The sequence below is a fragment of the Bubalus bubalis genome, chromosome 11 (assembly GCF_019923935.1).
Source record: "Bubalus bubalis isolate 160015118507 breed Murrah chromosome 11, NDDB_SH_1, whole genome shotgun sequence".
Classification (NCBI taxonomy): domain Eukaryota; kingdom Metazoa; phylum Chordata; class Mammalia; order Artiodactyla; family Bovidae; genus Bubalus; species Bubalus bubalis.
The window spans coordinates 26,198,957-26,211,992 of record NC_059167.1 but is presented as its reverse complement, the minus strand read 5'-3'; the positions used below and the strand labels follow the sequence as shown (position 1 = coordinate 26,211,992).

The 13,036-nt window shown below is 45.1% G+C and overlaps 1 protein-coding gene across 5 annotated transcripts in view; it reads left to right on the top strand.

Moving 5' to 3' along the window:
• Positions 1–13,036, top strand: part of LOC102408492 (protein farnesyltransferase subunit beta) — an 80,470-nt gene that overhangs the window by 30,440 nt on the left and 36,994 nt on the right. For 3 of the 5 annotated variants that reach the window (XM_025295349.3, XM_025295348.3, XR_006542677.2), the window contains exons 2-5: positions 3,777–3,841; positions 9,739–9,811; positions 10,627–10,725; positions 12,225–12,316. In XM_025295349.3, the coding sequence (XP_025151134.3) occupies positions 3,777–3,841; positions 9,739–9,811; positions 10,627–10,725; positions 12,225–12,316 (329 nt within the window). The remainder of the gene's footprint in view (positions 1–3,776; positions 3,842–9,738; positions 9,812–10,626; positions 10,726–12,224; positions 12,317–13,036) is intronic. The other 2 variants (XM_006072130.4, XR_006542678.2) reach the window with 1 other exon arrangement.

Sequence of the window (13,036 nt, the reverse complement as noted above, 5' to 3'; positions counted from 1 at the left end):
ACATCTGGAAGTTCTCAGTTCATGTACTGTTGAAGCCAGCTTGGAGAATTTTGATCATTACTTTGCTAGCATGTGTGATGAGTGCAACTGTGCAGTAGTTTGAACTTTCTTTGGCATTGCCTTTCTTTGGGATTGGAATGAAAACTGACCTTTTCCAGTTCTGTGGCCATTGCTGAATTTTCCAGATTTGCTGACATATTGAGTGCAGCACTTTCATAGCATCATCTTTTAGGATTTGAAATAGCTCAGCTGGAATTCCATTAACTCCACTAGCTTTGTTCGTAGTGATGCTTCCTAAGGCCCACTTCACTTCAGACTCCAAGATGACTGGCTCTAGGTGAGTGATCACACCATCATGGTTATCTGGGTCATGAAGATCTTTTTTGTACAGTTCTTCTGTGTATTCTTGCCACCTTTTCTTAATGTCTTCTGCTTCTATTAGGTCCATACTGTTTCCTTTATTGTGCCCATCTTTGCATGAAATGTTCCCTTGGTATCTCTAATTTTCTTGAAGAGATCTCTAGTCTTTTCCATTCTCTTGTTTTCCTCTATTTCTTTGCATCGATCACTGAGGAAGGCTTTCTTATCTCTCCTTGCTGTTCTTTGGAACTCTGCATTCGGATGGGTATATCTTTCCTTTTCTCCTTTGCCTTTAGCTTCTCTTCTTTTCTCAGCTGTGAGATCAGTGAATCCTAAAGGAAATTAATCCTGAATATTCATTGAAGGGACTGATGCTGAAGCTGAAATGCCAATCCTTTGGCCACCTGATGCGAAGAACTAGCTCACTGTTAAAGACCCTGGTGCTGGGAAAGATTGGAGGCAGGAGGAGAAGGGGACGACAGAGGATGAGATGGTTGGATGGCATCACCAACTCAACTGACATTAGTTTGAGCAAGCTTCAGGAGTTCGTGAAGGCCAGGGAAGCCTGGAGTGCTGCAGTTCATGGGGTTGCAAAGAGTCGGACAGGACTGAGTGACTGAACTGAGCTGAGACAGCACCAGGACCCTGTCCCAGGCTGCACTGTCCTTTCCTGGCTAACACCCCCTTATCTCTGCATCTCCTCCCTTCCCTGATTAGCAGCTATTTGAATCTGCCCTTTGGAAATCAGGGAAGATCATGGAGGCTGGTGTCTGTTTCCCTACAAACAAGGAATGGGTAAGGGGTGCTGGCAGAGAAAGGCTCCTGTCCCCAGGAGGCCCAAAGGGTCCTTCTCAGTTCCATGCGTGCATGCATGCTAAGTCACTTCAGTTGTGTCTGACTCTTTGTGACCCTATGGCCTATGGCCCACCAGGCTCCTCTGTCCATGGGATTCTCCAGGCAAGAATACTGCAGTGGGTTTCCAGTTCATACTCCAGGGGATCTTCCCAACCCAGGGACTGAATGCATATCTCTTATGTCTCCTGCATTGACAGGGAGGTTCTTTACCACTAGCGCCACCTGGGAAATTTCATTAGGTATATACATATGAAAACATACATCCATCCAAAAACTTGGACAAGAATATTCATAGCAGCATTATTCATAATAGCCAAAATGTAGAAGCAACCTAAATGCTCATCAACTGATTCCATTTATATAAAATATTCAGAATAGCCAAATGGATAGTGAAAGAAAATAGATTAGTGATTGACAGGGGCTGGAAGGATTGAGGGTGATTGCTTAGGGGTGTGGGGTTTCTTTTTGGAGTAGTGAAAGTGTTCTAAAATTGATTACGGTGATGATACGCAGCTCTGTGAATATACTAAAAACCTCTGAATAATACACTTTAAATGGGTGAATTGAATGGTATATGAATTATATCTTGATAAAACTGTTGGAAAAACGTACCCATTCTTAAGAGAAAATAAAGTGAATTATTTGTTCATTATCATGAACAGCTGATCTGAAATACTCTGGTATTTATTAGAATTTATAATGTATATTTTCGGACACAAGTCAGTTACTAACTTCACTGGACTGTCACTTGTTCATTCTGAAGAGGAGTGATTAGGAAACCAGAAGAGAAATGAGACTATGTTGGGAATGGTTTAAGCAGTTTCTTCTTTGCAGGTATGACGTACCTGTGTTTCTGTTAGGTGTCTTACTTTAGAAATAAACCTCGGTTTTCATCACCTGTTCCTGGCTGCTTATGTTGCCCAAATGGTGACTAATGGTGGGACTTCCCTAAGAAGTTCTCAGCTGGAAGCTTTGCCTCCTGGGGGTCTTACGTCAGTTAGAATGCTCATCCATTAGCCTCTGAATATTATTAAGTCATATGGATGTGAATTGATTTGTGTTTAGGTACAGGAAGTGAGTTTTCCTCCTATTTGCTTTTTGTTTTATTCAGAATTCATCAGTTCACTTGAACTATAACAGTATATTATAAAAAAACAAAACAGCAACCCCCCAGTATATGGTACACACATCTTTTTATTTAATAATCTTCCTGACATATGTTTCTTTCTTTTTAATCTTGTTCAGCATATACCAAGGGAGGCATGGCTGACAATGCAGTCTGTGTTCCCCTGAGTCTGGTGCTTTGCATTAGTCCCATATCAATGTCTGGCAGGGAGAGAGTCCTGAGGAGTCTGGGACGACTTTCTTACTCCTCATGAGACAATCTCATAGTGACTTCAGTCTGTTTTTTAAAGTATTGTAAATTCTTAGCCAGACAGTCCCTCAAACTCATGTTCAAAGGCAAATACCAAAGCATATCCTGAAACCAAATATAAACGAATTTTAGATTGGCTGCTGTTTTAGCTGATACACATCACTGCTCCCCTCATCTTGATTCTTGCACACTTGTCAAAGGAGCTGGAAGCTCTAACTCAGTGAGTGTTTCAGAAATATTAAATAATACATTTTTTATATTTCCCAAGATGGTTAGATAGCATCACCGACTTGGTGGACATGAATTTGAGCAAACTGTGGGAGATAGTGAAGGACCGGAAAACCTGGTGTGCTGCAGTCCATGGGGTCGCAGAGAGCTGGACATGACTTAGTAACTGAACAACCGCAATGAGAGGACATTATTACGTATCTTGGAATCTCAGCAAGGACTGGCCTCACAAAGCAAGGATGGCTGTGAAGCTGAAACCCTGTGTCCTGCTGGTCAGTCCCCTCCGGTACTACTGTGCTCTTTCCCTACGGAAGCTGTGCTGGTGACCACATCATGCTGTGGTCTTCAGAGGAGAGTGGTCATCTCATTTCCTTTGCAACTTGACTTTCTGAGAGTCTACGTTTTATGGGACTGTGGAGTTGCTGTGTGACACAGGTCTGATAATCAGATGTGCTGTTTCTTTGGTGTCTCCACGATCAATATTCTTGTAAATCCCTTCAGGAATTTTAATACTGTTCAATCTGTATTTAAATTATTAAATCTGACAGTAAGAAGTAGGACCCTTGGCAGAAATTGAGTATTTGAGAATGACCAGTTAACGAACACCTAAACAACTTCATAGAGCAGGCAAGACAGATCAAGCAAAAGGGATCTGTCTTTATCTCCGAATAGCTGGTGTCGGGATGCCAAACCACAGAACCGCCATTCGTTTGGATATTACGGATTAGTTTACTGGAGAAGTGGGTTGTGATGTTAACGTGGTGCAGATCATTCTTTCTGTCCTTGTCCCAAACCTGTCATCCTGCAGAGCTCCTGCATGCAGTCATATCATGCTGTTAGGTTCAAAGCCACACCAAGGAACTCTAGCCAGTAGGCATTTGTGGCAAGAGGAACAAAAAGCTGATAAAAGTCTTAACTGTTTTTGTTTTCTCTCTCCCATCTGCTACATCCTTACCAGGCAAAAGTAGAAGAAAAGATCCAAGAGGTCTTCAGTTCTTACAAGTTCAACCACCTTGTACCAAGGTAAGCTGTGGTTAGCAGTCTGAGTGGATCTGGGAAATACCATCTCCCGTGGGAGCCTTTCTTCTTTCCTCCTTGAGCTTGAACAGCCTCGCGGTATTGTAGCTATGAGGTTGGTGTTTCCTCACCTGTGGCTCCCTGAAGATGCTCCTGACCCCAGCTCCTGCACTATTAGAATACCGACTGGAGGAGCTGTGCACTTGAGCTGAGCCATCAGGTCTTACATGGGGATCCCCCTCAGAGCCTGAACTCTGAGCTCTGAAGATGGAGAGAGAGAAAAAGTTTGTGATCCTGTAGCTTAGTTCTGACCCTCTGCACTGGTGTTCAGAACTCTCAAGTTTTTCTTTCTCATGTAACACTTTGAAACAGATATAGAGTCAGGGGGATGGAAAAGGATGGATTCCTTTGGTGTGTGTTATGACTTGACTGGGAAATGTGGGGCGTTTGAGCCTCTCCTAGCCTGGCCCTTGTTGGCGGCTGTGCAGCGGATTCTCGGGGCCACAGTTTAAGTGAGAGATACAATGCCTTTTGTTTTCCTTGGTGCTTAGCAAGTTGAAGCCTTCTAAGCTCTTTTGAGGCAGAAATTCCAAAAGGGGGACTATAAACAGAAACTTAATAATTTGAACCTTCATTTCCCTCACCCCCCAGTTTTGTAATGTATCACACTAGAATTTCATAAGGGCATTTCTCTTCTAATCACAGATTGCTTCTCTGAAACCACCCTGTGCGATCTTTCCTCATCAGTAGTTCAAGTTGTGTTTGCTTATCATTTTACATTGATGTTACAACTTTTCCTAGACAATCTCTGAACATAGAGTAGTTGGGCCACTGGCTGGTTCTCTCTGGGTGGGAAGCTTATGGGTCTAAAATCTGGCCTGATCTTGTTCACGTCTCCCAACTTCCTGATACCTCCTCACGCACTGACTCCTGGCAAGTCAGTCTCTGGGTCAGTCTGTCTTTCACTTACTGCTGCTGCTAAGTCGCTTCAGTCGTGTCCGACTCTGTGTGACCCCATAGATGGCAGCCCACCAGGCTCTCCCGTCCCTGGGATTCTCCAGGCAAGAACACTGGAGTGGGTTGCCATTTCCTTCTCCAGTGCATGAAAGTGAAAAGTGAAAGTAAAGTTGCTCAGTCCTGTCCGACCCTCAGCGACCCCATGGACCGCAGCCTTCCAGACTCTTCTGTCCACGGGATTCTCCAGGCAGGAGTTACTGGAGCATTACAAATATTTCTAGCCTCAGTTAACTTTGTGTCTTTGTTTTTTGTCCCTATTTCCCTAAAAAAGAAGTTTAGCTAGAAAACTCTGATTCACCAAGACAGAAAAAGAGTCAGAAAAAGGGAAAGCCAGGTGGAAAAATTCTCTTCATCTTCCTTCCCTGGAAAAGGAAAGCATCAGCTAAGCAGAGAAGTCTTTTTCCAAACTGCTAACCTAAATCTCTGCATTAACCCAAAGCCCCGACCTCAGAAAATGAATTATGGCTCTTGTCATGAGTGGCAGCTGGAGCTTAGCAAATGACACTGTTTATGTAAACAGCTCGGGGAGAAGGAGCTCTCTGGCCAGTACAGGCTGTTTTCCCAGAGGTGGTGGGACTTGGTAATGCTGTGGGGCACGGTGGCTTCAGGAGGGGTTTGTGGTTAGAGTTGCACTGTGATTACTCACCTGTTGTTCTCTGAGTCTCTGTCCACTGTGGACATAGGTCCTCTGTGTTCCCAGAGGACCTTTGATCATTTGACATTCCCTTGTCACCCACCATAAGAGTAGAAGTCTTGGGCTTTCCCTTTATCCTTACTGAGATGGGAGGGAGATTGGGAGGTTATAATCTGAGAAGAAGCTGTGTTTGGGGAGTGGTAGTGGAGGACACGGAGAAGGCAATGGCACCCCACTACAGTACTCTTGCCTGGAAAATCCCATGGACAGAGGAGCCTGGTAGGCTGTGGTCCATGGGGTCGCTAAGAGTCGGACACGACTGAGCGACTTCACTTTCCCTTTTCACTTGCGTGCATTGGAGAAGGAAATGGCAACGCACTCCAGTGTTCTTGCCTGGAGAATCCCAGGGACGGGGGAACCTGCTGGGCTGCTGTCTATGGGGTCTCACAGAGTCGGACACGACTGAAGAGACTTAGCAGCAGCAGTGGAGGGCAGTAAAGGAGGGAAGTCCCTTGATTCATAGGTCTTTAGGTCAGATGTGGGTAGAAAACAAAAAATGTTCCTCCTTTGTGGAAATAGAATACATCAGGGCTCTGGGTTTATTTCAGGAATCAGACATTTCCCATTTTATCATTGTTGCCTATGAAAATGAGTGTTTTAAAGGATGCTAATTAGCATCTTATGTCACAGCCTGCTAATTAATATAGAGACATTACACATTGTGGGTGAATAATAGAATATAGATCAGCTTATCAATATAAGGCTGGGGCCGAACATCTTCACCGTAGAATGAACTTCTGGGACATAAGAAGAGATATGAAACTTTAATCAGCATTTTAAATTACTGTCACAATTACAATATTTAACATTTCATCAGTCAAATTTAAAAATTTTGGTATTATATTGCAGGAACAAACCTTCGTTGTTAGCTAAAGTGAATATTCAGATGTTAGCGATTAATCTAGGTGACACAGCTCGTTTGTGTCTCTGAGGTCATGATGTTGATTGGATGTGATAGAAACACACACACACTCCCCAGACCACTGACCATGCCCTGGTCCAGGGATGTCAGGAATGATACCGAGGAGGCATCCATCTATTCAGCCTTTCAGAGCCACTGCCAAGTAGAAGATTTGGCTGAAATTCAAGGCTGAAGCTGAATGTTGTTACATCCTACCATTTATTCCTCATCCCAGAAATTGTTTTCCTTGCTCTCAGACTGTGAAACATGCATCTTCTCTGGAGTGAGGTGGTCTATCCCAAGAAGCCTTTGGACCATGCTTTGAACAGTTTTGTTTATCAGCATCCTGCTTTCCCATAAAAGTTAATTTTTCCTTCCCTCTGGTTAGTCATTCTCACTGTTTCACATGCTTACGGATTTACCTTCTTTAGTAACAAACCAGTGTGAATCAGACATAGGCATACATATGTCCCCTCCCTCTTGAACCTAGCTCCCACCCCACCGCCCCCGGCTGACTCTTAACAGTGTCTTACCCTGTCTTCCTGCTTCATCTATTCCCACTTAAGTGTTTTCACCAGTCCAGTTTGTAAACACACACCGAATACCTGGTGGGGTCAGATAATTTTTCTAAAGCCATGATTGTAGTTATTTTTTTTCTCAGCTGAAAATCCTCAGAGGTTTCTTGTGCCAGTTTTTTTTTAATTGAGGTATAACTGACGTAACATTCTATCCATTTCAGGTGTGCAGTGTAATGAGTCAGTATTTGTATATACTGCAATAGGGTCACCACAGTAAGTCCAATTAACATTCAGCACCATGTGAAATTGAAAGTCACTCAGTTGTGTCCGACTCTTTGCAACCCAATGGACTGTAGCCCACCAGGCTCCTCTGTCTATGAAATTCTCCAGGCAAGAATACTGGAGTAGGTAGCCATTTCCTTCTTGATCTTCCTGACCTAGAGATTGAACCCAGGTCTCCTGCACTGCAGGCAGATTCTTTACCATCTGAGCCACCAGGGAAGCCCATTCAGCACTATATGTACTCACAAATTTTTTTTCTTATGATGAGAAGTTTCAATATCCTCTCTGGTAGCTACTTTCAAATATGCAATGCAGTATTATTATTTACACTAAAAACAACTTATCTTATGTTGGACTATAGCTGATTAACAATGTAGTGATAGTTTTAGGTACACAGCAGAGCAGCTCAGCTGTAATACGCATGTATCCATTCTCCCCCAGACTCCCCTCCCATTCAGGCTGCCACATAAGGCAATACAGTATTATTAACTAAGGTCATCAGGCTGCACATTACATCTTCATGACTTACTCATTTTATAACTAGAGCTTTGTGCCTTTTGACCCCTGTCACCCATTTCACTGCCATCCCCTTCCACCTCCCACCTTAGGCAGCTACCAGTCTGTCTTCTGTATCTATGAGCTCAGGGCTTTTTTTTTTTTTTTTTTTTTGGTGGAGGCCTTAGAGTGTCACATACAAGTCAGATTGTACAGTATTCATCTTTTTGTCTGACTTACTTCACTTAGCATAATGTCCTCCAAGTCTCCCCATGTTACTGCAGGTTCCCTTTGAGTGTTAAATTGAGTTAAATTTCTCAGCTGGCATCCCAGATCCCTTCTTGACCATTCCTCTTTCATTCCTAACAGCCAGGCCAAGTCCCTGACTTGTCAGTTCCCCTGCATGCTTTATATTCATCTGTAGGATGTAGTAAAGCTGTTAGTCACTTACACCCATTTAAACGTAAATTTACAAAGTTTAAAATTTAGTTACTCAGTTACAGTAGCCACATTGCGAGTGCTCAGTACCCCACATGTGGCTTGTTGCTTCCTATTAGACAGTACAAAGACTCTTAAGTTCTCTTGGATGGTCCTGTTTTGGTTCCTTTTGTTTCTCTTCTGACTGAACTGTCTTCCCACCATCACTTCACCTCCTCTTCTCCTCTACCTGTAAAAACATTCTCCCTCTTCCAGGGCCCCCACCTCAAGTTCCACCTGTTCGTGCAGCCTCCCCTGATCATTTCTTTCTGAATGAGATGCCTCCCCCAACCTCTTTAGAGCCTCGGGAACATTTTATATGTTTTTTCTTTATGAAACCTACCCTTTTTTTTTTTTCATCATCTTGTAGCCACTTATGTCCTTATCTCATTTCCAGTACTGAACTGGAAGCCTTTTTGAAGTAAAGACTACTTATTCTGTGCACAGTACCGTGGGAGTTCAATAAACAATTGTTGAATTGAATACCTAGGGAAGAGAATGCTTCTTCTTTCGTTTCTTTTCTGGAATCAGCAAGCACAGTGAATGTCTCAAATTCTTGGCTTTTTTCTTTTCTTCTGTAACCACACAGACAGACCCCTTCTGTAAGACCCAGCAAAAAGCACACCCCCCTGCCCTTCGCCTGCCTGTGCAGGTGGTCACGACAGATACAGTCCATCTTAGAGCTAGTGCTGCTGACGTCAGGGCCAAGGAGAGCGACTGGCTGCAGCATACAGATAGTATCCTCCAGCCAGGACTGTGGGGCAGCACATGGAGGTGGGATGTGGTGGGGGGGGAATAATAGACTGAGGGCTTCCCAGGTGGTGCTAATGGTAAAGAACCTGCCCGGCAATGCAGGAGACATGAGAGACGCGAGTTTGATCCCTGGGTTGGGAAGATCCCCTGGAGAAGGGCATGGCAACCCACTCCAGTATTCATGCTTGGAGAATCCCATGGACAGAGGAGCCTGGCGGACTATTGTTCATAGGGTCACAGAGTCGGACACAATTGAGGTGACTTAGCACAGCATAGCACAGTAACAGACAGATGAGTGAGGAGCAGGCAGAGTACAAACCTCAGACCTCAGAGAAGTGACCCCAGAAGAAATGACTGGAACGATAGAGGTGAACCAAGTCAGGGACGCGGCGAGGCTCAGGATGGAGAGCCACAACGTATCTGTTCTCAGCTGGACCCCGGAGGAACTTCCTGGTGGTTTCTTGCTGCCTGGCTAAGTGTGCTTATGGTGGTGTTTCTCGCCCAAAGCTACCAGCCACAAGGGAGAGGATCCCCCCAAACATTTGTCAGCATGATTTGCAGACACTTGAGGGGCATTCAGAGGTGGCCTCTTTTCTCTGGTGTAGGTGTCCTGGGAAGCTGAACAGGTTTGACTGTGGGGGGTGACCAGAAGGTGAGAGTGCGTGTGTGGGCGCGAATGTGCAGGTGTGCCCATGCACACGTGTGTTCTGTGCTGGGGAAGCAGGGGCTGTGAGAGTGGTTTTACTAAAGCTCTTTGTCTTTCCAGGCTTGTTTTGCAGAGAGAGAAGCACTTCCATTATCTGAAAAGAGGCCTCCGACAGCTGACAGATGCCTACGAGGTAAACTCCTCTCCCAGGAGCTCTCTCTATCAGATTATCTGCCTTAATCTTTCTTTTCTTTTTTCTGTTTGGATGTAAAAGGCATGTGTGGGCTTGGCCTGTTGCAGGCTCACTCACTGTCCACGTGGCTCTGGTAGGCTCCAGGTGCACAGCCGCCTGGCCCCACAGAGCTGGGACGCCTACTTCTGAAAGGACAGAATGAGAGCTCCTCTAGTCTCTCCTTGCTCAGAGCTACTGGAGCCCCCAGCTCGGGGCGGGGGGACTTCTTTCCACCCACATCGTGGCTGAGGGGGGTTCATGTGCATTCTTCTAGATGCTGTTTGACTGTTAGCTAAAAGGCAGTCTAGATATCTTGACCCCATTGCCCTGTAAGCAGATCTAATTTCTCTACTGGCCAGAGCACCAGTGTATAAGTCCCAGAAAGTACTCTGCAATTGAACATGGTAAAAATGCTCAGACATGAAGTGGACTTTAAGTCAATATTCCTTAGAGCCCTTGGGGTCCACAGAGGGGCTCAGGGGAGGGCAGCAGAAGTGGAGGGGAAGGGTGTTGGGACTAGGGGCTGAGTGACAGGCAGAGGGTAAATGTGAACCAGAGGCTGCAATCTTCCTGCCCCACTTTCCACAGAGCAGCTCTGCTTTTCACTTGCTTTTTCTTTGGCCTGCATTTGATTATTTATGGCAGGGGTTTGGGCCTATAGACTCAAGCAGGTGGCATAAGCCAGGGATGTGGGCTGGGTGGCGGTGGTGGGTGATGGTCAGGGGAGCAGAACTGAGGCAAACCGGAGGACCATGCTTTTGCTCTTTTCCTGCCAGCTCCTGTCAAGCAGCATTGCAGACCCAGGATTGCCAGATCTCTTCTTGTTCTTTGAAATGAAGCCAGAAATTCAGATTTCTCTATGGATCTCTCAACATGTAGCTGTTACAACTAATTCTAATTAAACAAACAAAACACTACAGGGAACAAACAGAACACATCCACAGGCTACATCTGGCCTGTGGACTTTCAGTATTCAATCCTCGATGGTTAGGGTCAAGTCAGTCCTGATACAGTTAATACCATGGCAGCTAACAGCTCACCGAATAGTATGCTAAAGTTTGTCATTCATTGTCTCATTTAATCCTCACAGCTAGTCCAGGAGGTAGGTAAGTATTTTTTTCTAGATTAGGAAATAGGCTTAGCAAGATTAATTAATTAATTTTCTCAAAGGTGTGTAGCTAGCGAGGCGCTTCCCAAGGGGTTCAGTGGTAAAGAATCCACCTGCCAAGCAGGAGACCTGGGTTTGTTGCCTGGGTCAGGAAGATCCCTTGGAGAAGGAAACGGCAACCCACTCCAGTGTTCTTGCCTGGGGAATCCCGTGGACAGAGGCGCCTGGAAGGCTACAGTCCATGGGGGTCACAAAGAGCTGGACATGACTTAGTGACTAAACCACCACCACCACGTAGCTAATGAGAGAAGGAGCTGGCGCTGAAACCCATAGCAACGTCTTCTGTCAGCATACCAGCTGCCCCTAGGTGGTGAGCAAGCGTATTTATGTGCACATTTATGAAGACAGCAGCTTAGGCCAATGAAAAGAGCACTGGATCGAGAGTCTAGAAATCTGGGTTCTTGTTTCTTACATTTACTGTCTTTGTCATCTGGAAAAAGTTCATCTGTCTGGATCTCATTTATACACTTTAGATTCGTAAAACTGGGGCAATAATACTACCAGCCTGCCTAGGCTTGAATGCTTGAATATTTATGGCTTGAATTAGGATCAAGACCTGTTCACAGGTCACCTTTGGAAACATTTTCCAGCTGCTCAGGCAGAATTAGCCAGTTTCTTCCATGTGCCCGTTACAGCATTTATCCAGCTCTGTGTATGCACTTGTCTTGTTCTGCCTTATTCCAGAAACACACTAGTACTTCCGTGTCTGTCTAGTGCCCTCCTCCTCTACAGATAACCACACACATTCTAACCCAAGCACCTCAAGAGAAGGAACTGCATTTTATTCATTCTTGTGCCCCTAGTGCTGGGCATGAGGAGATACTTATTAAATATTTGTTAAATCAACAAACGAGTGAATGCAGGAAATCCTTCCCTGTAATTGTGGCTGTCCTTGGGTCTACACTGAGAAAACAGTAGCACTTGAGTTTCTGCCGTGTGAGAAGTCCTCTGCTTGGCTTCTTTCAGTGCCTGTCAGGGAAGGACCCATTGGGTTCAGGTTAAACGCCTTTGTCCCGTTGTCCTTTGCTCACATATGGTCACTTCAGCTCCGAGCTAAGGCCTCCAGGCAAAGTGTCCTTCATCCCTCTGAGGTGGCCCTTCTCCTTCTTGCCAGGCGGCCGGGAGGGAGACAGATGTCGCCTTGTCAGCAGGGTTTTGGAACAACTCTGAATAAGGGGTGTGTTTTCTGCCCTGCTCCTTTCACAGTGTCTGGATGCCAGCCGCCCATGGCTCTGCTATTGGATTCTGCATAGCCTGGAACTCCTGGATGAGCCCATCCCCCAGATGGTGGCCACAGAGTGAGTCTGGCTTTGGCGCGCCCCCTGTGTCCCCTGAAATTGGGTTTTGAGTTTGAGGGTTCTTTTTGTTCAGTTTCTGTTCCATTTATTTTGAATGAAAAACACAAGAGTGCTGCAAAGAAAACCGTTGCCCTTCTCTTGACCTCCAGTAACTTCCTGAAACTCCTCCACTTCAGAAGCCCGTTGTGTGCTCATGGGTAGAACAAGACTTTGAACTTCCAAGAGAAGGATTCTGTTTCTTCTGTGGCCTTTTCTCTGGGCTCTTGCTGTGGTCTTTGAGAAAAGTCTTTATCAACGCCAGAGAAACCTGATTTTTTCCAGAAAGTACAGTATACATTTGAATAGCTTCTGTGGGGAAGCATGTGGCAACCCCATGGACAAAAATGCCTTTGCTTTCCATAAATACCTACCCAGAAGTCCCTCCTCACCAATGCCTGGGGGGTGGTATGGCTCTTGATGGCAGTGGATATGTTACTGGCTGGTGTACAGATGTCAGGACATCGTTTTCTTAAACTTCTCATTAATGATTAGAGATCTAAGCAACTAATTGAATAAGATTCTTCCCAAAGCGCTTCTGCAGAGGGTGTCCTCATTGTGGCTCCTCATCCTTAGAAATTCATCACACTTTATATATTTTTTTTAAAAGATTTTATTTATCTTTGGCTGCACCGAGTGTCTTCGTTGCTGTACACGGGCTTGGGCTCCAGTAGTTGCAGCATG